The sequence below is a fragment of the Microtus ochrogaster genome, unplaced genomic scaffold (assembly GCF_000317375.1).
Source record: "Microtus ochrogaster isolate Prairie Vole_2 unplaced genomic scaffold, MicOch1.0 UNK7, whole genome shotgun sequence".
In the NCBI taxonomy this organism is placed as follows: Eukaryota; Metazoa; Chordata; class Mammalia; order Rodentia; family Cricetidae; genus Microtus; species Microtus ochrogaster.
In genome coordinates, this window is record NW_004949105.1 from 6,244,324 (window position 1) to 6,267,144 (window position 22,821).

A 22,821-nucleotide genomic window follows, 5' to 3' on the forward strand; every position below is an offset into this window, starting at 1 on the left:
CTTCAGATCCTCCCGCCCCCACCTCCCAAGTGCTTGGAAAAAAAAAACACAAAGTATTTTTTTATTAAGTAAAAAAGTAAAAAAAAAATGGTTTTGTTTTGTTTTTTTTTTTTTTTGGTTGTTGTTTTCATTGTTTTATTTTATTTCTGTTTGGAGTCAGGGTCTCAAGTAGCCCAGGCTGGCCTTAACATTCAGCCAAGGAACTTCAGATCCTCCCGCCCCCACCTCCCAAGTGCTAGGAATACAGTCATGTGCCACCATACCCAGATAATGCAAGGAATTGAACTTTGCACTAAGGAAGACCTCTGCAAGAGAGCCCAGACCCAACACTGCCACTTTCTAGAGTACGTCAGAAATTGTGCCCAATGCCTGACTAACACAGCTATCACTTCTCTTTTGCTTTGTCTGTTTGTGAGTAACATATATGAAGTTTTAACTTCTCAGAAAAAGCCACTTACAACAGGGCCCGTGGCTCCTGGGTGCAGTGGGAACTGAGGCAGCGCTGAGCATCACTGAGCTCGCGCATATACAGAAAGTCTGCGAGGCGCTTTGCTCTGTGATGATAACTGCACAATTAAAACTCGTGCTACAAGGCAGGGTTTAAAACTCCTGCACCCACTGGTGAGAGCCGAGAAGAGAAGCATGTGGCTGGCTCTTACTGTGTGTGACGGCACAGAGTGGGGCTTGATGGTGGGGTTGCTCACAGACGTAACCTTCGTCTGCTTCTGTAGATGGTCCACCCATTCATGCAAGTCCTGCTGGTTGTTGCAAGACACCAGAATCCGCTCGATCATGCTTCCTGGAGAGGAGGAGGTGGAATTACAAGTAAATGCACATGAGCACTACAGCCGCCCAGAGCTGAGGCCACCTTCACACAGCCTGCTCCTCACTGTGACACAGAGGCTGCACAAGCTGGGGCACATTACCTGATATCTCAAACGCATTCCTATGGGTCTCGCTGTCCTCAAGTTTTGTGATTGTCATTCCTGTCGTCGGTAGCTTTCCCTAAAAGAGAGCCCCCCAAAAATTAATGCTTTTCTAATAAATGTGCCATTAAACATTAAAAGATTTTACACATTGCAGAACCACACATTCCAAAGAACTACCATCTTAAATAATGACCAAACCACGATGAAGAACCCAAATTGGCAATGGCAGAGTATGAGGCAAAGCGGGACTTTCATCCAGTCCCGCGGGAGAGCGCACACTGCCTTCCAGGGGCCCAACTGATGGACAGGGAGACAAGAGCATACACTGAGAGGCTTTGCGCTATACTCTGTCAAACGGAAAATACGCAGCTAGGACAGATAGCTCCCACAGGGTGCACACAGTGGCAGACATGCTATCTGTAAAAATGGGAGGATTCACAAGAAAAAGGAAATGTCAGCTGAGAAGTGGATGGGGATAAAGCTCATTTAAACACAACACCCAACAGCACCCAACAGCTTCCTTCGGGCCACACGAACAGCGACAGCCAGTGGTCAAAGACCAAGTCTATATAGTCTATGGCATTGGGCCCCAGGAAACAACTGTTAGCCGAAGGCAGGACTTTATCAGCAGGCAGGACAGCACCTGTGTCAATTGGACACAGCTACAGACACCTGGGAAGAGGAAAACCTAGGAGAACTGCCAACCTGCCAGTGGCCCCTGGCAAGCCAGTTTGGCAGTTTTCTTGATTACTGACGGATGCAGGAGCCCAGCCCGCTATGGGAAGCACTATCCTTGGGCAGGTGGTCCTGTAGTGTATAGCAGCAGTCAGTGCTCCACCCGCAGAGATGACTGGATGTGATGCCCATCACCAGGGCTGATCCAGGAACCATCTAGAGTACAAAGACAGCATCCTGCCGCTGAGATGCCGTCTCCAGGGACATGCCACAGCAAGAGATCATCCCAGCACAAGGACAGTCTAGGCTCAGGATCTGGGGTACGGGTACAGGCACCTGTCAACAGGAGCTGACATTCTGGCACCTCAGCTACCCAGCCTCTCCTCAGGATGCCCCACCAATGGAGAGGAGAGTCTTTTCTGAGTCTTGCCACGCCTATCTGCTCGGCCATCTAGAAAGGGTCCTTCAGAACAACAGTGAGAAGCCCTCCCAGGGGCAGACCAAGCCACATCCTTCCACTCAGGACTCTACACTCCTTGTCAGAACAACATAAAACACAACACTCACATCAGAGAAAAGCCGCTTGAAAGCGAAGAGCAACTGAATGAATGAATGAATGAATGAATGAATGAATTGAACGAATGAATTGAACAAATGAATGAGTGTCTCTCTTAGGTCAGTGTGGAGGCTGGACTCCAGGGCTCCTAGATCCTACCTAAATGTCTCCACCACTAGTCCCTATGGCAACAGAAAAGAGCACCTCAAGCTTTCTCCCACAGTCAGCTCTCAAACTTTCTCTGGGAAATGATTAAAAAGTAACACATTAAATGATAGGTTACAAAAGGTCAAACACTCAGTGACACCCCCAGGGTATTTATTTGGGGTGTTCTACACCTTACAACAAACAGATCACAGCCCACAACACCTTGCTGAGCCTAGGCTGTGCACGACAGAACATGAGAGCCCAGAGAAACACTGCTTTGCAGGGACAAAGCAGCCAGTGAGAGACTGACGTGCACTGCTCACAAATGCACACTTCTCTCCAGGCACACTGAAAAGTGCAACAGAGGTGAGCACACAGAGTGAGCTAACCCAGACCCGAAAGACAAATGTGTACTCACTCATAAGTGGCTTTTAAACAAAGAAAAAGAATACAGTTCACAATTGCAGAGAACCTAGACAACAAAGAGAAACCTAAGAGAGACACACATGGATCTAATCTACATGGGAAGTAGAAAAAGACAAGATTCCCTGAGTAAATTGGGAGCGTTGAGACCATGGGAGAGGGTAGAACAGGAAGGGAAGGAAGGGGGAGAATGGAGAAAATATACAGCTCAATAAAATCAATAAAAAAAACAAAGTCACAGGTAAGAACAGAGTCATCACATCATGGTATCACATACTGTGCATATACAGGCATGTCCAATAGGAATACATAAATTCAAAGGCATCCTGGAAGCAATTCTGACATCCACTATAAGCCAAAAAGTGTCATTGTAACTGTGTTTACCTGATAGATGAAACCACTCATCCTGGGACTGGCAGACAACATGAGCAGAAGACTTGGGAAGAGCAGGAGGTATCGCTCATTCTTTTCCTAATAGCAAAAAGAATCTGTTCACAAATGTGTACACAAATCTTCATACAAGCCCCTATGAAACCATAGACTGTGTTTCCTAACTGACATTTCTACCAAATTATGCTAGCAGTATTGAATGCTGACCAAGTATAACCAAGTCTCCATTAGACACAAGCACTGAGTCTACATCAGACCTCAGCACTCAGAGAAATATAACCAGTGAAAACGACCACATACTATTAGATTTTTCAAGGCAGAAAGTAATGAAATGATTCAAGAGCCCTGAGCTTGCGAGTTCCTGTAAGACTTTTTTCTTTTACTAAGGTTTATTTAACCAGGTGTGGTGGCACCTTTGATCCCAGCACTCCTGAGACAAAGACAAGAAGAGCTCTGTGCTCCAAGCCAGCCAGGTACCTATACTGAGTCCTAGGATAGTCAGAGCTACACAACTGAGAGACCCTGTCTAAGAAAAACTACAGGTTTATTTATTTATACTGTTTATATGTATGAATGTCTCTGTGTATCACATGAGTACAGTGCCTAAAGAGGGTGCTGGATCCCCTGGACCTAGAGTTATAGATGGCTGGGAGTTGCCATGTGTGCTTGGAATCAAACCTTGGGAAGAACATTAAGTGTTCTTAACCACTGGGCCATCTCTCCAGCCCTGTGTGGAGTACCTTTGAATACTATTTTGTAACTTTCTGTTCATGGCCCGGAGGGGAAAAAACTAGAAAATTTTAATGAGGGATGGGGACAGGTTGATTCTTCAAGCTACAAGAAAAATAGGGCAAAAATTAAGTAAATATTGCTATCATCTATCTGATTAACCTTTTGTGGTTTATATGGAAAACTTATTTCTTGTACATTAAATACCATTTGCTTCAAGGTAACAAAAGTCATGGAAAACACACACATCTAAAAGACAAAAGTCAGCCGGGCGGTGGTGGCGCACGCCTTTAATCCCAGCACTTGGGAGGCAGAGGCAGGCGGATCTCTGTGAGTTCGAGACCAGCCTGGTCTAAAAGAGCTAGTGCCAGGACAGGCTCCAAAGCCACAGAGAAACCCTGTCTCGAAAAAACCAAAAAAAAAAAAATTGGTCTGCTTAAAAGACAAAAGTCAAAGCAACAGGCATGAGTCCTCCAGCATTTGAGCCACTGCCTTCAGAAGTGGCTAAGTACAGCAAACAGCTTTCCCAAGAATGTTCTTCACAATGTCACACCCACCCACAGGGCAGCAGGGATGGGGAGGAGTGTGTGTCCTGAAGAAGGTGCAGAAACAACCTGCTACTTCTCCTGGAGGCACACAGGCTGGGGAGTGCCAGCAGAAGACCTCTTCCCTCGAGGGCAGGACAGCCCCGATTCTCTTTGGAGGAGTAGCCACCACTGTTAGGGGAGACTTAGCACTTTGGGAAAGGTTGCAAAGTTATCTAAAACAAAACTTAAAAATCACAAGGGTAAGGGGCTGGGGAGAGCTCTGAGTTTAAGAACATTGGCTGCTCTTCTAGAAGACAGGTTTGATTCCCAGCATTCACATGACAGCTCACAACTGTCTGTAACTCCATTTCCAGGGATCAACCTCTTCTGGCCTCTGTGGATTCTGCACAAACATTATAAAAAACATGCGTGGAGGCAACATACCCACACATATAAAATCATTTGATTAAGTGACAAATTTTTGAAAGATTGAGTGTTTCAGGTCAGTGTAGTCAAAGAAGAAAGTGACAATTTCTTACAGTACCCACACTATAATGTGGTAGGGATACTCAGACAAGTTCTGCTTCCTCTCTCTCCAAATAAATGGCTGTGTATGTGGAGGGTGAAGCTCAAGTTTGCTCCACCATCAAATGGACTACTCCCATGATGACCCATCAACAGCCAACTGTCACTGTGGAAGGATGTCACTGAACAAGCCAGCAACAAAGCCAGACTCCCAGAAGTAGGCACCAGAATACACACACGCCAGTGCCATAAACACTAGGCTCCCTAAAGTGTGCTCTGACGAGAAGCCTGAGCTCGGCCAGGTAAGTGTCCCTAGAAGACACCTGTATATGGTGAGACACTGTCTTGGGTGGACACCCTCTCATTTCAGAGCTCTGGACCACGCTGAACCTAGGTGGGTATGAACTGACAAGCCTGTCTCAGCTTTCCACCCACACCGTAAGCGCTCCACATCTGTCACCGACACCGTAAGCTCTCCACATCTGTCAAGGGTAGAGAGTGGCCACACAGGTGAGACTCTTGCGCCCTGACGCAGTACATGCCGTTATTCTAGGCCTGAATACAAAACTAGGAGTGGGACAGGTGGGGAAGCGGGGCCCAGTACCTCGCTTCCTGCGCACTGAATCGTGACTTGGGACATGTACGTGACAGCACCCAGCGTCTTTATGTCATCCCCCTCCCAGCTGCGGATCGGCTCCGTCAGAATCTGCAGCTCCAGCTCTTTCCTTTTCCGAACCTCTTGACACTGGGCCTGTGGGACACAGCACACAACTGTTTACAGACACAAACTCTCAGAATCTTGTTTTCACCACACCGCTTGTGCTTTTACGATTACTGTTCTGTCCAGTCGAATAATGAAGGGTTAACTGTACGGAGTTGGTGGAATCAAGGCAACAAAAGCATGCACGTGCTCTGGCACCTTCCACTCCCTAGGCAGTTGTCAGTTTCAGGAAGCAATGTTCAGAGTGGACTAGAAGAACATTTCCTTCTGGCTTCATCAGTGTCTGCGAGCAGACAAGCCCAAGAGGAGGAAGTAGCATGTGCTATAATATAATACATGGAACATGTGTCTAAACCACAGCTGGGCAGTATGACAAGTGAGGATCTGTGTCCTGGGTGGACTTGGAGGCAGGGAGTTAAATGACTTCATCTACAGCAACAACTACACCGTGTCCTTTCTAAATTTCATTCGTCTCAGAGTGCACTCAAGGAGGAGAGCTCACTGGTCATGGAGTGTTGCTACACACGGCCTCTACCTCATCCCAATACACAGTGCGTTCACTTCACAAGTCACTTGGTTACTGTGTCTTTTCCAGTGGGTTTTAATTCAACATGCATTTGTGGTGATAGTATCTGAGAGAAAATATAACAAGTATGTTACATGAACCCACGAGAGTCTGTTAAAGGATCTCAAGAATTTGCTTACATGAAAGGGGTAAACACTCACTGACATAGGGTAGATGCCACCTTGATCCAGCTGCTGTGTGAATCAGGGGGGCTGAGGTCCAACCACCCGAGGAAGAAAACAAGAGTGTGACCCTTCCCACTCAGCTTATTAAGGGTCACACAGGCAGACAAGACCATACCCTAGGGCTTCCTGCCCTAAAGGTCATTGGCTAAACAAATCAAAATCCTACAACATCAGCAAAATCACTCACTGAAAGGTTTTTGAAGGCAGTCATGGACTTTTGAATATCTTGTCTATCAGGATGATAATCCTGTGGATAAAAGACAGACATGACAAACAGTCACACTGGGAACATCCTCGAGACTATCCTAAAACTTCTGATACTGTTCAGCCCTTATTAGCTTCTCAGTGGCTGGGGGCTGCTTATCTTTTAAGGGATCATGGCGCCAACAGACTTGAGGAAAATTAATTTGGAACAAAACTGCCAAGAGGGGTCAGCAGGCAATGCTGTTCTGTAAATAAAGCCTCATGAGAGCATGGCCCCACGCCTGCTTACAGCCATCTCTGACTGCCCTGTCCTCTAAGGGCAGAGCTGAGCTCAACAGTTCCAAGCCTAGTGATAAGCAGGCCCAGGGTCCCTGTCAGCTCTGTGAGCTGCTATCCCAGACAACAACAGACATTCCCATTATCACCCTGCAACTCAGGCTCCTACTGCTTGTAGCTCAACTCTGACACAACACCCAGCACTACTTGAACATGATACTCTGCAGCTTCTGGAGCACTTGGGGAGCAGATGGATACATGAGGGTGTTGGAGGAAAGAAAAAGACAATACTTTCTTCTAGAGCTGGATGAGGAGAAAACCTCCACGCTTAACAAAGTCCCTCTGAAAACCACTCAGTTACAAACTCTAGACGAGCTCTGTGGGGTAACCTCACGGACATGAGGCCTGACAAGGTTCAGGGTCTCAGGTCGGGGAGCAGCAGCACCTCCATGTGTCTCTCCAGCTCCTTCAGCAGTGTTGGGTACTTGTCCAGGCGCATGAAGGGCTTGCTGAGGCCAGTGGTCAGCACCAGGATCCCAGGACTGCTGGCACCTTTTGATTCCATGAACTCACCCAGGTCCTCACTAAGCAGCAGGGGTAAAGAAGGAAAGAGAAGAGGCTCCAGTTAGGGACACAGGGCCAGGGCTTGTGTCACAGACAGAAATGTCCTATGGCGATGGCTGCAGCTTTACACCCACAGATGCGCCAGTTACCATGAAATGTGAAGTCTCCGACAGCACTCTCACCTCCATCCCACTGACAAAGGAAGGGCCCTGGGCATGCTGGCTTCGTGGAGCCTTTACCAGTCCTCAGAGGTGTCCAGAGTACAAACTGGTAACAGCATCCTTCCATAGGCTGTCTCTGAGCCTCAGAGACCTGTGGGAGGGGGCCACACCCTGATGTGAGGTGTGCCCCGAGTCCTAGTGAACTGACCTCATCCTCTAGGAACAGTAGTGGTATGCAGAGCACAGCACAGGGCTGAGCAAAGGCTCTGGCATGGGGAGACTGCCACAGCATCACCCCAACTCACGCCCACAGAGTATGCAGAAAGCAGGTGGGGACTTATGGCATTCCCAAAATTTAGAGTGCATTAAACCAAGTCTTAAACACTCCCCCCTTCATAGTCTTCTCACTGCTCAGCAATGTTTCCTATGACGAGTCCCTGGCGACAAGCAGGGTCTAGGGTCCTCAGTTTCCACTGGGCCCTCGACTGGGGTCAGTTTTCTCATGGCCCACCTGCTGGGTTTGCTCTAGGTTCAGAGTCCTGCTAAGAACAGTATCTCCACCCTTATCTGCTCTCCTTAAAGCACCACGGTGAGTAGGAGAGACGCCCATTTTACCAGCTTTCTCTGAAACAAGCAGTTGATGAGGTATAGCCCATAAATCCATCAAATTCAGAGCCCTTCTCCAAGGGAAAACAGGCCCCAGGCAGTAAGGTGGTCCAGGGTTTAGTGAGGTTGTCATAACACAACTCAGAAGTCTTAAGAACAAAGCAGACTTTAAACACGCCATGTGATCTGCACACAGCATTCTGCTGCTGCCAGGAAAGACATCCACAGCCAAGAAAGGAAACAGAACTACACAAACCTTCCCAGGCAGTTTCTTTCACCTTGTAGCTTCTTAACATCATGATTAAGAAAATAATTCACTATATAATTCTGACAGAATGATGGTAACAAACCAGTTAAAAATGTGTTCTTAGAGAATAACTTAAAAACTTCCCTCAGAACACGTGGACCCTAGGACCCTGTGTCTACCATCAACAAAGGAAAGGTTCCCATGGGCACACACATCAGATATACAGACAGGGCTAGGGATAGGCTAGACTGCTTGCTGAGGGCCAAGTCTAACAGCTAAGAACACAGAACCGAAACCCAGTGTTTGCACATTCCCACCAGTGAACTACACCCCAGCTTACAAAAGCAAAGCTTTCAGATAGCTCAGGCATCAAAACACAACCTACTGGCCATGGTGTGGCAGCTGAACAGCCATCAGAGCTACAGGGAAGCAAAGACTAGCTAGCTGGCCCGGCAACTCAGTAGAGAGAACGATGCAGAAACAAGTGATCAGACATGAGAGTGCATGACTCTAAGCACCAACTTACGCCTCAGGAGGGTGATGGGATCTGTGGCAGGCTGAGGAGGCTGAGGGGGACCGCTCACAGCTCAGGTACCTCAGAAGAGCACACAAACACCACATCCTGCTATATCTGCTGGCTCAGGACTCTCCTCTTTACGGCTCAGGATCCCACACCCAGTTGTTCCAGGCTGTTCAGAGCAGACCCCAAGGTCCCCACTCCACAGCCAGCATGCCACGTTGAACAGCAGCTGGGACACTCCCCAGCCAAACACCTCATCTGTGTCCTTCCCCCTGCTATTTTGAGATACTGTGTTTGCCTTTCAGACGAGACCCAAATAGTCACTGGGGTAATAGCAGAGTGGAGGTGAACAGCACTGCCCACTGCATTTCTCCTCAGCTCTGCTACTTTAACCACCTCCCTCCCACAAGAAGGACGTTAGACCAGACACTCTCCTGTGTGTGGGGGTGGGGAATAGAACATCTCACTAGCTCTACATCTCCTGTCTCACTACATCATTAATTCTTACAGAACATTTACAAACACAAACTTGATACCTGGGTTTTGCTTTTGTAAAATTTTATCATTTCTAAGCTTTAAAGGGTCAATGAAGCAAGTAACTGAATATAAGCTTCACACTAAAGAGAACACCCGGGGAGGAAGAAGGAGAACACGGGGCAGGCTTCTACTTTCCCTCTGACTATGAAGCACTCCAGCTCCTTCCCTTCCACTCAGAACTACAGGTGTTAAACAGACGGGGTCAGCAACACTGTGATCCTTGCACACCTGGGCACACCAATGAGCAGAACACATCCAGGCCACTTAGTCTTCCTACCCAGTTCAGACCACAAGATCACAAGCCTCAGTGTGTGCTCTGGCTGACTACTACTTATCACAACTCCAAGAACAAGGGCTCTGCCACTCTGGCCTCTGCTGCATTCCCAGGAGGCTGGCCAGGCTGGTTCACCCAAAGGGTGACTTGTTGTGCTCCACTATTTTAAAGCAGATCCCGTCGGGAACCCACGCTGGCCTTGGCTGCATTCCCAGGAGGCCAGGTCAGTCCACCCAAGCTATTACTTGCTGTGCTCCAGTTTTAAAGCAGAGTCCAAACAGGAACCACTAAAGCCGCTGGGATAAAAAGCGCACACATCTTGATGCTGATGCACACTTTCCAGTAACAGCTCAGAACACACTGAACTGCTGTTCATAACAGAAACCACATCATTTCTTCCAATAATAACAAAGTTGCAGTGATAACAAACATAGAAATGCAGAGCCTCTTCAAGCATTAGAAGCCAGTCCTGAGTTTGCTAGACATTTGCTCGGTCTCCTGGCATGATACCAGCACTCACCATGAGACGGCTCAGAACACCTGAAATACCCAGCAGCCTTTCCTCCAGACTCTGTAAAGAGGGGAACCCTACACGTTAACTCTGTGTAGACTGGAAGGCTCAAGCACACAGTTGCAACTGAATGCTCTGCCCGCAGACAGTCCTCACCTCCAGCAGCTGCTGCTCCCACAACTGCCCAACCCAATCCAGTCTCCAGCACTCCCACCCGCCCAGGAGAAAGCTAATTTCTGAAGCCTCTAGGCGGCCGGCAGCAACTTCAGAAGGACCCTCTTCTGTTTTTCTGTTTAGTTGTTTGGTTTGGGGGGTGTGCGTACATATGTGTCTGGAGATGAGCACACAGGCAGGCACACATCCACAGTCCAGGGAAGGATGGTGGTTGCCCTGCTCTATTACCTCCACCATAATCCTGGGACACAAGGTCTCTCATTTAACCTACAGCCAATCTGGCAGTCAGCAAGCTCTAGCAATCCTCCTGTTTCTGCCACATACAGCAATGGGGCTCCAGGAGTTAAACATGTGGCCACATTGAGCATTTTTAACATGGGTGCTGAAGTCTACACCCAAGCCCTCATGCTGTATAGCAGCACTGTTACCCATGAACCAACCACCTGTCCAGCCTGTGGTGGCCTGGATGAAAATGGTCCCCATAGACACATAGGGAGCAGCATTATTGGAGATATATCCTTGTTGGGGTAGGGGTGGCCTTGCTGGAGGAGGGAGAGGGAGAGAGAGAGACAGAGACAGAGTGTGTGTATGTAGGGCTCTGAGTCTCGAAGCTTAAGCCAGGATAAGTGGTTCAAGTCTCTTCCTGTTGTTTGTCAATCCAGATGCAGAATTCTCAGCTCCTTCTCCAGCACCATGTCTACCTGCACACACCACCATGTTTCCTCCCATGGTGATCATAGAGTAATCCTCTGAACTGTAAGCCAGCCCCAATTAAACATTTTCTTTTATAAGAGTTGCTGTGGTCATGGCGTCTCTTTATAGCAATAGACACCTAAGACACAGCCTTAGAACCCTTTTCTTTCACAAACACACCGACCAGCCTTTCGGATTTTTAAACAGATGTTCAAGCACTTATTTTGAGCGCAAAATAAACTTATCCTTGTTTAGTCTGAACATTGTTACATGGGTCCAGCGCTGCCCGCCTCCCTTCTGGCCCAGATATCCCAGCCAACAAACCTATGTTCTGTGAGGACGCTCACAGCAGACGGGTGGTTGGCACAGTAAGCGAGGTACAGGGTCCTCATCTGTGGCATCAGGCTCAGGAAGCAGCCGCCAACTCTCTGCTGGGCCTCAGGAGACCTGGAGGTGTGACATAGAAACACCATCAGACAGGAAGAAACCAGCAAGGGGCAAATGCAGCAAGGTCTTCCCCTCTGCCCAGACTCCATACCTTTCTGGCCCTACCCACTCCCCTACAGGCTCAGGGACTAACCAACCTTTGACAGTGTCCAGAAGGCCAAGTCGGCCGTGCCTCATGACTGACCAATCTAGCCAAACCTATGTTCTCTGTGTGGTTAGGAAATTTAAGTCTTGAAGTCTCAAATACTGTATACAAAGTTAGAAGTGACTACACATGGCTGCCTAACTAAGATTTTTACACAGGTAGTAACAAAGTATCACAAGTACTAAAGACACCTGTCACCACAGGTGACAGGGGCTAGAGATGAGCCACTTCTTCCTACCTCTAGGCAATGACAATAGGTCACAGCATTCTAAAGTTTAAAGTCAAGAACAAGAAACAGCCAACTGGAACCCCGTGTGGAGATGGAGTACAGATGGCAGTCAGACGGGGCATCAACCAGCAGGACACAAGTAGGCTACATTCAGGGGTCACTGGGAGCTTGAGGGGCTTTCTTTACCCATCTCTCCAGACTGTAGGCCTAGGACAGGACAGCATGCTACTAACAGGGAGCCTGAGAGGATACTCCCAGGAGTTCACATCCACCAGGGTCTCAGTACACGGTAGGAAAAAGGACTTCCTGCTCTCTGGGGACTCTGACCCAGAGAAAATAGGACCAAAGCTATTCATACCAGAACTCCTCACCAAAGCCAAATCAACAAGTCTTGACCAAAGTCAGTGCTGCAAAAGCATTTTTTATGTTAGTCTCAAGTGTAAGCAGCTGTGCTGGTCAGTTTTATGTCAACTGAAAATAGGCTAGAAACATGAATGACAGAGGAGAACCTCTACTGAGTAACTGCCTCTAAGATCTGCAGGCAAGCCTCCAGAGCGTTTTCTTAACGAGCTGACCACAGTGGCTTGTACCACCCTGGGACTATAAGAAGGCAGGCTGAGCAAGCCAGTAAGCAGCATTCCTCCACGGCCTCTGCATCAGCTCCTGCCTCGGCCTCCCTCAGTCATGGGATAAAGGATATATAAGTCAAAATCTTTCCTCCCCAAGATGTTTTTGGGCACGATGTTTCATCACAGCAGTGGAAACCCTAACTCAGACAGTAGGCAGAGGACTGACAAAAACTTCTGCCTAACAAGATGGAAGGGCCAAAAGGAAGACACTGAAGACGACAGCTTCCATGAACATTTGTGACACGGGGTTGGGGTACACATGGGCCATGGACAGAGCAGGCATTAGACAAACGTAAGGTTCCGAGACCAATTCCCTGCAGTGTAAATAAACGTAAACGAGAAACAGCACAAAGCGAGGACAAGAAAAATCAAATAGTAAGAGAATATAGTTCTAACCCCCCGCCCCACCAAGACTAGAAAACAGTTTAGACAGCAGAGGAATGCTGCCCTGCACCATTAGAGTTCCAAAATGGAAGAGACAAGTGCAGGCAAATTAAAGAAATAACCATGAATGAAACTGGGCAGAATGCCTGAGCAAGATGCCAGTGCCCATATAGGAAGTGGCCCCCTCCCATGTGCCAGCGTAAGCACTAACCCAGACAGGCAGCACAGAATCTCAAGTCAGATCCTAGCAAGAGCCACTGGAAGCTGAAACAAGCCTCACAGGGGGCTGAGTAGCTCAAGGGTCCCTCAGCACCACACAGACTCAACACAGCAACACGAAGATGGGCTCAACTATATCCACTGCAACCCAAGTCTGTGCTGACTGCCCACCCAGAGCACACACCCCGTTAGAAAGAGAATCAACCACACAGAACAACAAGAGGGCCACCACAAAGGGGGCCTGGGACCTGAGGAAGAGGCTGGGACTGCACCAGTGAGGGTGTCATCTCTGCTCTGTTGTCCCTCATGAACCAAACCCTAGAGCACAAAAAGTGCTCTCAGCTGCTGAGCTGTCTCTCCAGCCCCGGGTTTTATTTCTTGGTGTGGATATCTTAATTATCTTTCCTATAAAACAACAGGATGGGGAGATCATGTATTTTTAAGCAGCATTCTACTCTCGGACCACCCATGGCACTATGGATGGTGGAGAGCGAGAGCAACAGGTGTGTTTTTATCTTCCTTTCGTCAGACATTCATCTGTTATTTGGAGGAGGTTACACTGCACCGCACAACCATTGTGAGGATGAGCCTGAGAAGGTCTGGTTCCCAGCACCCACATGGAGCCTCACAAGCCTCTGTAATTCCAGTTCCAGGGGATCCAATGTCCTTCTCTTACCTCAACTGATACCAGGTACACACCTAGTATACATACATACATACTTACATACATACATGCAAGCAAAGCACTCATACACAAAAATAAATCTACATTGTTTTAAATAAAACAAAAACCTAAGGACCAGGCAGTAGTGGTGCATGTCTTTAATTATCAGCACTTAGGGAGGCAGAGGCAGGCAGATCTCAGTGAGTTCAAGGCCAACAAAGTGAATTCCAAGATAGCCAGGACTGTTACACAAAGAAACTGTCACGGGGGAAAAACAAAACAAACAAAACCACTAAAGCAATAACCTGAGTATCACACCCAAGTCATTATATCACTCAAGAAATTCACTAATTCAGTCTCTGCCTAACTGACTCACTGGCTAGACAATTGCCTGTCAACTGTGTTCAACAAGAAAAAGACAAGGAGAAAGGAAAATCAAGTGAAATGCTCGTTTCCTGCAGACGGCATCTGGGAGCAGAGGCGAACCAGGGTGACAACCCTGCAGGCAGAGGCCAGAGCGGACTTCCCCAGCACAGGGCGCAGACCTCCCTTCACAGGCCAGCAGGCTCACTGGCCCTCCAAGGTCAGCTGTATTTTGCTATGGCCTCACAAGAGGGACAAGGACCAGGAAACTACAGGAGCATGAACCACAGCCATAGCCACCTGCAGAGTCTGAGAGGGTCCAGGGCTGCTGCAAACAGGCAGGGGATGGTGACCCTAAAACTCTAACTTCCAGAGGCTGAGGAAGATGGTATAGTCCACACCTCCCCAATCTCTAGTTTTACCCTTCCTTGGGCCAGACTGCAGGAATAGCCAACTGTATACTTGACACCCTGCCTCAAGACATAAGCAACTCAAAACTGGTCTTGTGACCTTATCCCCAGTCTCTGCCCTGCCTTCCTAAGGTAGTTGGCACCAATATTTCTCAATCAGATGGACTAAAAAACCCATGTCCATGTCGCCAGAACACATGCTAAACTTCAGCTATTTTACCAGGAGCTAAGTAACCAGAAGCTACCACACATCTATGATGCTACTCACCAGAGAAACTGAGGCAGAAGGAGCACAAGCAGAACTCAACACCAGCCTGGTACCTTATCAAGAACTTCCTTTTTATGTGTACGGGTGTTTTGCTGGCCTGTATGTCTGTGCACCCACTAAGCCACCTCTCTGACCCCAGAATTCATTTTTCTGTAGAAGCAATTGGTAAGCCATGTCCTACATTCCCATCACAGGTGCTGTGAAAGAAATGCCATCCAGTCGGAATACAGTCAGTCTAAGGAACTGTCACCTGAAACCATATGTCAAACACATTCAAGAGTACTCAACACCAAAAGTGAGTTGGAGGCAGCCCAGAGACCCTAGGGGTGGGGAGATCATCTGAGAGCCAACCAGTATTTCACCATGCAGAGAGGGATGCGTGCTGTGTAGAGGCTGCTGCATTTCTTTATGCTGCATTTGCTTAATGATATAAAGATGTGTTACTGTTTCGCCTTGTCTGCCTAATGTACCTGATTGGTCTAATAAAAAGCTGAATGGCCAATTGCTAGCAGTAGAGGGGGAGGCAGGGCTGGCAGGCCAAGAGGAGGAATCTAGGCTCAAGTGAGAAAAAGAGAAAGATGCCTGGGGCCAACAAGGCAGCAGACAGACAGACACAGAAGAAGCAGGAAAAATAGGACACACAGAATGAATAAAAGGTAAAAAGCCCTGAGGCAAAAAACAGAGGAAGAGAAACAGGTTAAATTAAGTTATAAGGGCTAGTGGAATGGACTAAGATAAGGCCGAGCATTCCTAACTAGTAAGAAGTCTCTGTGCCATGATTTGGGGACTGGCAGTTTGAGAAAGCCTGCTATAGATACCAGTTTTGCACCAAAGTCCACTACTCCATCTCTGTTGTCCCAGTTTTGTCTTAAACCCTAATCCCTCAATAAGGCATGTAAAGGAGTTAATGAATTAACACACCTCAATACTCAGAATAGTGCCTGGCACAAGTTGGAACTTAATAAACAAAAGGCATAATGAAAAGTAACCCTTCATGGCTATTTCTAATGACATGTTGCCTGTATGTGAAGATCTACATTTTATCAGCTCTTACAGGACAGAGCAACACACAGCTAGAAGGCAACAGGGGGAAAAGCCACCCTTCCCAGTACATAACACATAAGCAGTTCAGCCATGGTTCACCTGTACCTCACTCAGCTTAAATCATCCCTCTCCTGAAGTCTTTCCCTATCTAAACAGTCTGTCATGAAAACCATCCAGTCTAACTCACAGCTTTAACACACACACAAAAATATGCCTTGGCAATGCTGAAGCATGCATGGGTAGCCAGTACATAGCGGTTCTGCTGAACTTGTCCATTTTGGGTTTTGTGATCTAAGTTGACAAGGATGACTGACCAGGTCTCTTCCTCAAGAGGGCTCCAGATCTCATTACAGATGGTTGTGAGCCACCATGTGGTTGCTGGGAATTGAACTCAGGACCTTTGGAAGAGCAGGCAGTGCTCTTAACCTCTGAAACTTTACCCAAAATAAAAATATAACCTAGCTTCTATCTTCAAAAATGTTAATTCTAAAATTATGTTAAACTTGATGCTTTTGATACCAACCAAGCCCATACAGACTTGTAAGCTTTTGGCAGGTCACTTACTTGGTACATTCTTCTAAGGACTGTACAAGCACTTGCTGGAAGGAAGATATTTCCTCTAGATTTCCCATTAAATATGAAGTGTTTGCTGAACTCAACCTAAGGCCAAGAAAAACAAAAGCAGAATTCTGTCATTGGTCTAACTTTGCATCCTGGTTTTGAACCATGAAGCCTTACTGTGGGCCGTAACCCCATGACCATAATGCTGTGTCCAAGGCAAGATGGCACTGTGACATCCCCCTCCCTCCTCTGCAAACAGCAGCACAGACTGAGGGACTGGCTGGCACTCAGCACTCTGCAGTCAACTTACTTCTCGCTGGTCTGCAGGGGCCGCAGGTAGGTTGAAAGCATAGACTGCAGCTCCTTAGAATAGTCATGCTCTGTTTCTAGGATATTCTGTAGCACCTGCAACAATAATAACCACCATCATTCACACTGCAAGAGTTATTTGCCATAATTTATAACCTTCAGCAAGTTCATCACCATTGTTCAAGTCATATTTTGTTACTAATACATTTACTCCTCTGTGGTTATAACTACTAACCCTATGTAATGAATTATTATTGCCAGATGTCTGACTTCACCATACTGACAACAGGTATGCCTAGGTTGAGTGAGATCGCATTCAGTCCTTGGACAAGGAAGGCAAGGTCTGCTTAAATCACAAAGAACTGTGACAGTCCCAGAGCACTGACGAACTGACATGTCTCAAAAAAGCCACCACCAAGTATCGCACACAAAACCACCTATGTGGTCTACAAGCAGGAAGCTAACTAGAGTAACAGGTTTCAGGGGGTGCAGGGTTACACATCAACACACTTGCTGACGCTCCCTGAACTAGAGAAAAATCTGTTCTTTATTGTATGCAGCTGAACATCCCTATGCAAAGCAGCCCAAATCCAAAGTCATCAAGAATCTCGAGCTTTTGAGTTCTATCAGGATGCTCTAAGTTTTAGACTTTGGACAACTGCAGAGTTTGCATTTAAGAATGTTCAACCAGGGGGCTGGAGAGATGGGTCAGTGGTTAAGAGCATTGCCTGCTCTTCCAAAGGTCCTGAGTTCAATTCCCAGCAACCACATGGTAGCTCACCACCATCTGTAATAAGGTCTGGTGCCCTCTTCTGGCCTGCAGGCATACACACAGATAGGCTATTGTATACATAACAAAGAATGTTCAACCAGTAAAGTCTATGCAAGTATTCCCAAACCCAGATTCCAAAATCTGACAAAAGTTCTGGTTCCAAGCATAAAGACAATGGACACAACCTGTCTGTAGGACATATCTCAAATACATGGACATCACTTTTTAAACTAATGGGTTGCAACCCTCTGGGGTCAAACTACCTTTTCACAGGGGTTGCATGTCATATATCCTGCATATCAGATATTTTACATCACAATTAATAACAGTAGCAAGATTATAGTTAGAAAGTAGCAATGAGATTAACTTATGTTACCACAACATGAGGAACTGTATTAAAGAGTCTCGGTGTTAGGAAAGTTGAGAACCACTGCTTCAGACTGAGTGAATCTAAATAAACTTGTGGGAAACAGCTACTTTCATCAGAAAATACAATGTCTCAGATCAACCCACACACAACAGTACTGAAGATCAAAGGCCTACCCAAGTAAAGAACCTTTAAATTGACATTTTTTAAAGATAGCACAGTAATTATAAACTAAAAGTAAAATAAAATCTTTCCAAACTTAGCAAAAACTAGTGAGCTTCTAATATTTCTAGATAGACAAACACAAAGTACCAAACAGATGAGCTTAAACAAATGCTTCCCGCCAGAAACCACCCACACACACACACACAGCCAACCAACCAAGCATGAGACAAGGTGTGGACTTCCCCAGGGCCAGGGCTACAAGCACTGACTCCAACACATTGCCACCTGTCCTTGCACCTAGCAGTCATCAGAAAACAGCAGCCTTTAACCCCTGAAAAAACACATCCTTTGTTTAAGTCTGATATGAAGACCTGTCATCTCGGCTACTCAGGAAGCCAAGACAGGACAATTACAAATTCAAGATCTGCTTGGCCTATGTGGCAAGTTCAAGGAGAACACAAGCAACATGGGCAAACCGGATAAACTGTTTCCAAATGATTCAAGAGGGAAAGGAAGAGAGGATGAACTGGGGACCTAGTCCCTGGCAGCCCAAGACCTGGGATCAAGACCCAGGAGTAGGAGTCCCCCCACCTCCCCATCCATACATATGAAGTTTCCTTTTCTGAGCCATTAGTGCCTTCCATATTAGACACCTGGTGAACTGCAGAGCCAAAGAGTAACTATCACCAGCCCCACAGGGCAGCTCTAGACCCAAAGGGGAGAAATCGGAACTCTTCAGGGTCCCTCCCCAGCCTTTTCCATCCTGCCCTTTAGACAGCCGGGGCTGTTTGAACTAGGTCACAGTGTAGGCCTTCGGAGCACTTCCTGAATACTCTACTACCTGCCTCACAATGCCCACACACACCTACCAACTCAACACACAGACTGCACGAGGTGGCCAAGACAGCAGCACTGTGTCTTTCTGACCACTCTGAGGAATCTCAACTCAGGTTTAAATACTTCAGCCTTCACAGGCACCATATGACTGCTCTTCAGGGCAGCACTGGCTCTGTGAGCTCAGAGATGAAGTGCCATGAGCAGCTTACACACTCAACCCCAAGAAGAAACACCACGGGCTCTGTCTCTGCTGATGTCAACTCCAGCTTCATTATGAATGGACTTATTCATGGGGACAGCTGGGAGACATCCAGAAAGGGGAGGGACCAGGCAGAGAGTTCATTCCTTTGTGGGGAAATCTGGATGCTGCACCCACAATGACAATGTCCTCCTAACACTCAGTGAACTCAAGTGTCAAAGGCCTGGTGACAGCAGCACACTGTGACTCCAGACACTGCTCTAGAGACAGTCATTTACACCAGACATGGTTCTCAAAAAGCCACGAGAAAGGAGGGCAGCCACCACCGCCCCTGGGTCTAAAGAGAGAGAAGGCTCTTCCCAGGGCATGTGAGAGGAGGAGCTCTAAGTCACTGTCACAGCACAGGGAGAAGAGAGAGCTGGAGACCCTAGCAGGACCCACCCTGAGAAAGCCAGCACATTCCTGAGGTGCTGGGAAAGGGAAAGCACAGCCAGTGTCATGGTGCAGAGAACCCAGGACACACCAGCCTCCCTTAGCCACAGCCCTGAGCACAGACACATGTCAAGACTTCCCCACACAACGCCACAAAGCGGCCCCACAGAAGCCAAGCTCATTCTACTGCTCTACTCCAACTACTGCCTACTACCACATACTACTTTCAGACCATTCCGTAGCTCTCTCCAGAAAACCAAGCAAGATGCACTGGTGTCTGCAGGAGCACAGACAGTCACTTATTTACTCACCCGCTTACACTGGTGTCTGCAGAAGTGCATACACAGGCACACACCCACTCACCCGCTTACACCAATGCCACTAACCCCTCACTCAGGAGGCTTATGTGCTTTTTGACCTGGGCAGCCTCATCACCCTACCTGGCCTGAGTCTGCCAGTCATTAGCCTCACCTCTCCTCCTCTTTGTGCCTCAGGCACACGGTGGCTGCTGCAGGACCCCATGGACCTCACCCCAGCCGCCACGACTCCATCACACCAGAATATTGCAGTGTTCAGGGAGACGCAGACTTCGTGACCCACAGTACTAAAGAGGCTGAAGAAAAAAACACTCAGGCGGCATGGCTCGCTCTGAGTCACGAGACATAGAACTGTCCAGTCATACAATAGTGCCACACAGGAGGGCGGGCACCCTCGGCAGCCACACAGATGTTCCTAAGGCTTTCCGCCTTCAAACAAACCAACTCCCACACAGTGCAGACAGACACTTGCCCTCGGCATCTCTGCCTTGAGATGCCCTGTGTATCCATTGAAAACAACTAATCTACAGGGCTAGAAGCGGCACTCTGTGGCAGAGTGCCTGCCTAACACGTGTGGGGCCTAGGACTCTATCCTTAGCACTGTAAAGTTCAGAGGTATATATAAAATAACTGACATACATATAAAAGCCATAAATATTCGGTCACTTTTGTCGGGCAGCGGTGGTGTACACTTTTAATCTCAGCACTAGGGAGGCAGAGGCAGACAGATCTCTGTGAGTTCAAGGTCAGCCTGGTCTAGACTGAGTTCCAGAACAGCCAGAGCAACACAGAGAAACCCTGTCTGGGGGCCGGGGAAAGCAGGAAGAATTAGGTCACCTTTTCAAAGATAGCCATAAACTAACCCCAAATATCTGCAATACAACCCTAGTTTATGCAAACAGGGAATGGAAAATAGCATAACTATCCTAACTGTTCGGGAATATTATTTTCAGATGTGTGACTTTTGTTTACGCTGCATTTGTCTAACTCTGTGAAGCTGTGCTACTGTGCCTGTCTAAAACACCTGATGGTCTAATAAAGAGATGAGCGGCCAATAGCGAGGCAGGAGCGAGGATAGGCAGGGCTGCAGGCAGAGGATAAACAGAGGGAGAACAAAGGAAAGAGAGGGGCAGTAAGAGAACAAGGAGAGGAGGATGCCAGGCCCAGCCAGATTCAGAGTTAAGTGGGAAAGTAAGATATGCAGAAATAAGGAAAAGCCCAGAGGCAAAAAGTAGTGGGGATAACATAAGGAAAGTTGGCTAGAAACAAGGCAGGCTAAGGCCAGGCATTTAAAACTAAGAATAAACCTCCCTGTATGATTCATTTGGGAGCTGAGTGCCCCCCCAAAGTCAGAAGAATAAAACACCATACAACATTAAACAGTTCTACTCTGCCAACCCACACCTGCCAGACAGCACCATGACTTTAGTCTTTTTCTTTGTATGGGTTCTATGCATGTGTGCCCAAGTGTGCATGTATATACAGGTGTGCAAGTGTGTACCTGTGTGCATGTGGAGGTGAGAAGTCAGCACTGAGGAGTTTTCAACTACTCCCATCTTGGTTTTGGAGATGGAGAGCCTGGATTTTACTGATTCACTTGGTGAACTCTAGGGATCACCTGTCTCCTCCTCCCTGGCACTCGCCTGGCTGCTACGTGGGTGCCCTCCTGCGTCCACAGCACAGCTGGACTCCACCCCAGCCCAGCACCTGGTGAGCAGTGTGCGTGCCCTGTGAGCACCGGGCGGTAGTGAAGGACACAGGGGCAAAGCTCCTACGGCTAGTCACTCTCCGGGTCACTGATTAAATAGTGTGACAGCTCATCTCAATCGCCATCCTGAGAGATGAGCTTGATTGGTTAAGTGCAAAGACTGCCCCCGTGAGTGGCACCATACCCTGAGCTAGGTTGTGTAAGGAAATGAGTTGAGCACAGGCACTTGCTTCTCGTCCTGAGTGAGGACGCATGACTAGCTGTTTCTAGCCCCTGCCTTCTCACTGCCCCACCACACTGAACTGTGACCAGACACTGAGAGCCAAAGTAAACCCTTCCTCAAGTTACCACAGAAACACAAACCAGGACAGTGTCTTCATTTGTGCTTGCCTTTAATAACCCAACATCTAGAACTTACTTAACCGGCAGACAAGTGTAATATAATATAATATAATATAATATAACATAACATAACATAACATAACATAACATAACATAACATAACATAACATAACATAATATAATATACCTTTTAAAACCAATAGTTCACTGCAGTATAGTCCTAACTCAGGACTACTAGGTTTGGAAGCTTAACATTTCTTCCAGATGTTCAAGATATACCAGATAAGGGGCTGGAGACATGGCTCAGAGGTAAGAGCACTGGCTGCTCTTGCAGAAGACCTGTGTTCAATTCCCAGCACCTACATGGCATAAATTGTCTGTAGTTCTGGTTCCAGAGGACCCAACACCCTCACACAAGCATATATGCAGGCAAAACACCAATGTATACAAAATAAAAATGAATCATTGTGGAATATTCCTATACTGGTGTGAATGTATGCTGCTATGATTGGTTTAATAAATGAGTTGACTGGTCAACAGTTGAACAGGATAAAGTTAGGTGGAGAGCCAAACAGACTGCTGGGAGGAAGAAGGGCGGAGTCAGGAGTCTCAAGCAGATATAAGATGGGCATGCCGTACTGAGAAAAGGAACCAAGCCACATGGCAGAGCATAGATAAGAAATATGGCTTAATTGAAAATATAAGAGTTAGCTAGTAACAAACCTGAGCTATTAGCCAAGCATTTGCAATTAATATTAAGTCTGAGTAGTTATTCAAGAAGAGCCGGCACTGGAAAGCTCCACCTACAAATTATTTTTAAAAAGCAAAATAACATTAAAAAGTTCACCAAACAAAAGTGGGTCCCCAAACA

General features: G+C 47.3%; 1 protein-coding gene across 4 annotated transcripts in view; it reads right to left on the bottom strand.

The window, feature by feature from the left end:
• Arhgef7 (Rho guanine nucleotide exchange factor 7) overlaps positions 1-22,821 on the bottom strand; it is a 79,806-nt gene that overhangs the window by 20,590 nt on the left and 36,395 nt on the right. For all 4 annotated transcript variants that reach the window (XM_005366288.3, XM_026788823.1, XM_026788824.1 and 1 more), the window contains 9 exons: positions 16,813-16,907; positions 16,506-16,601; positions 11,464-11,586; positions 7,298-7,436; positions 6,560-6,619; positions 5,506-5,652; positions 3,115-3,201; positions 927-1,005; positions 660-799 (listed from right to left, as the gene is read on the bottom strand). In XM_005366288.3, the coding sequence (XP_005366345.1) occupies positions 660-799; positions 927-1,005; positions 3,115-3,201; positions 5,506-5,652; positions 6,560-6,619; positions 7,298-7,436; positions 11,464-11,586; positions 16,506-16,601; positions 16,813-16,907 (966 nt within the window). The remainder of the gene's footprint in view (positions 1-659; positions 800-926; positions 1,006-3,114; positions 3,202-5,505; positions 5,653-6,559; positions 6,620-7,297; positions 7,437-11,463; positions 11,587-16,505; positions 16,602-16,812; positions 16,908-22,821) is intronic.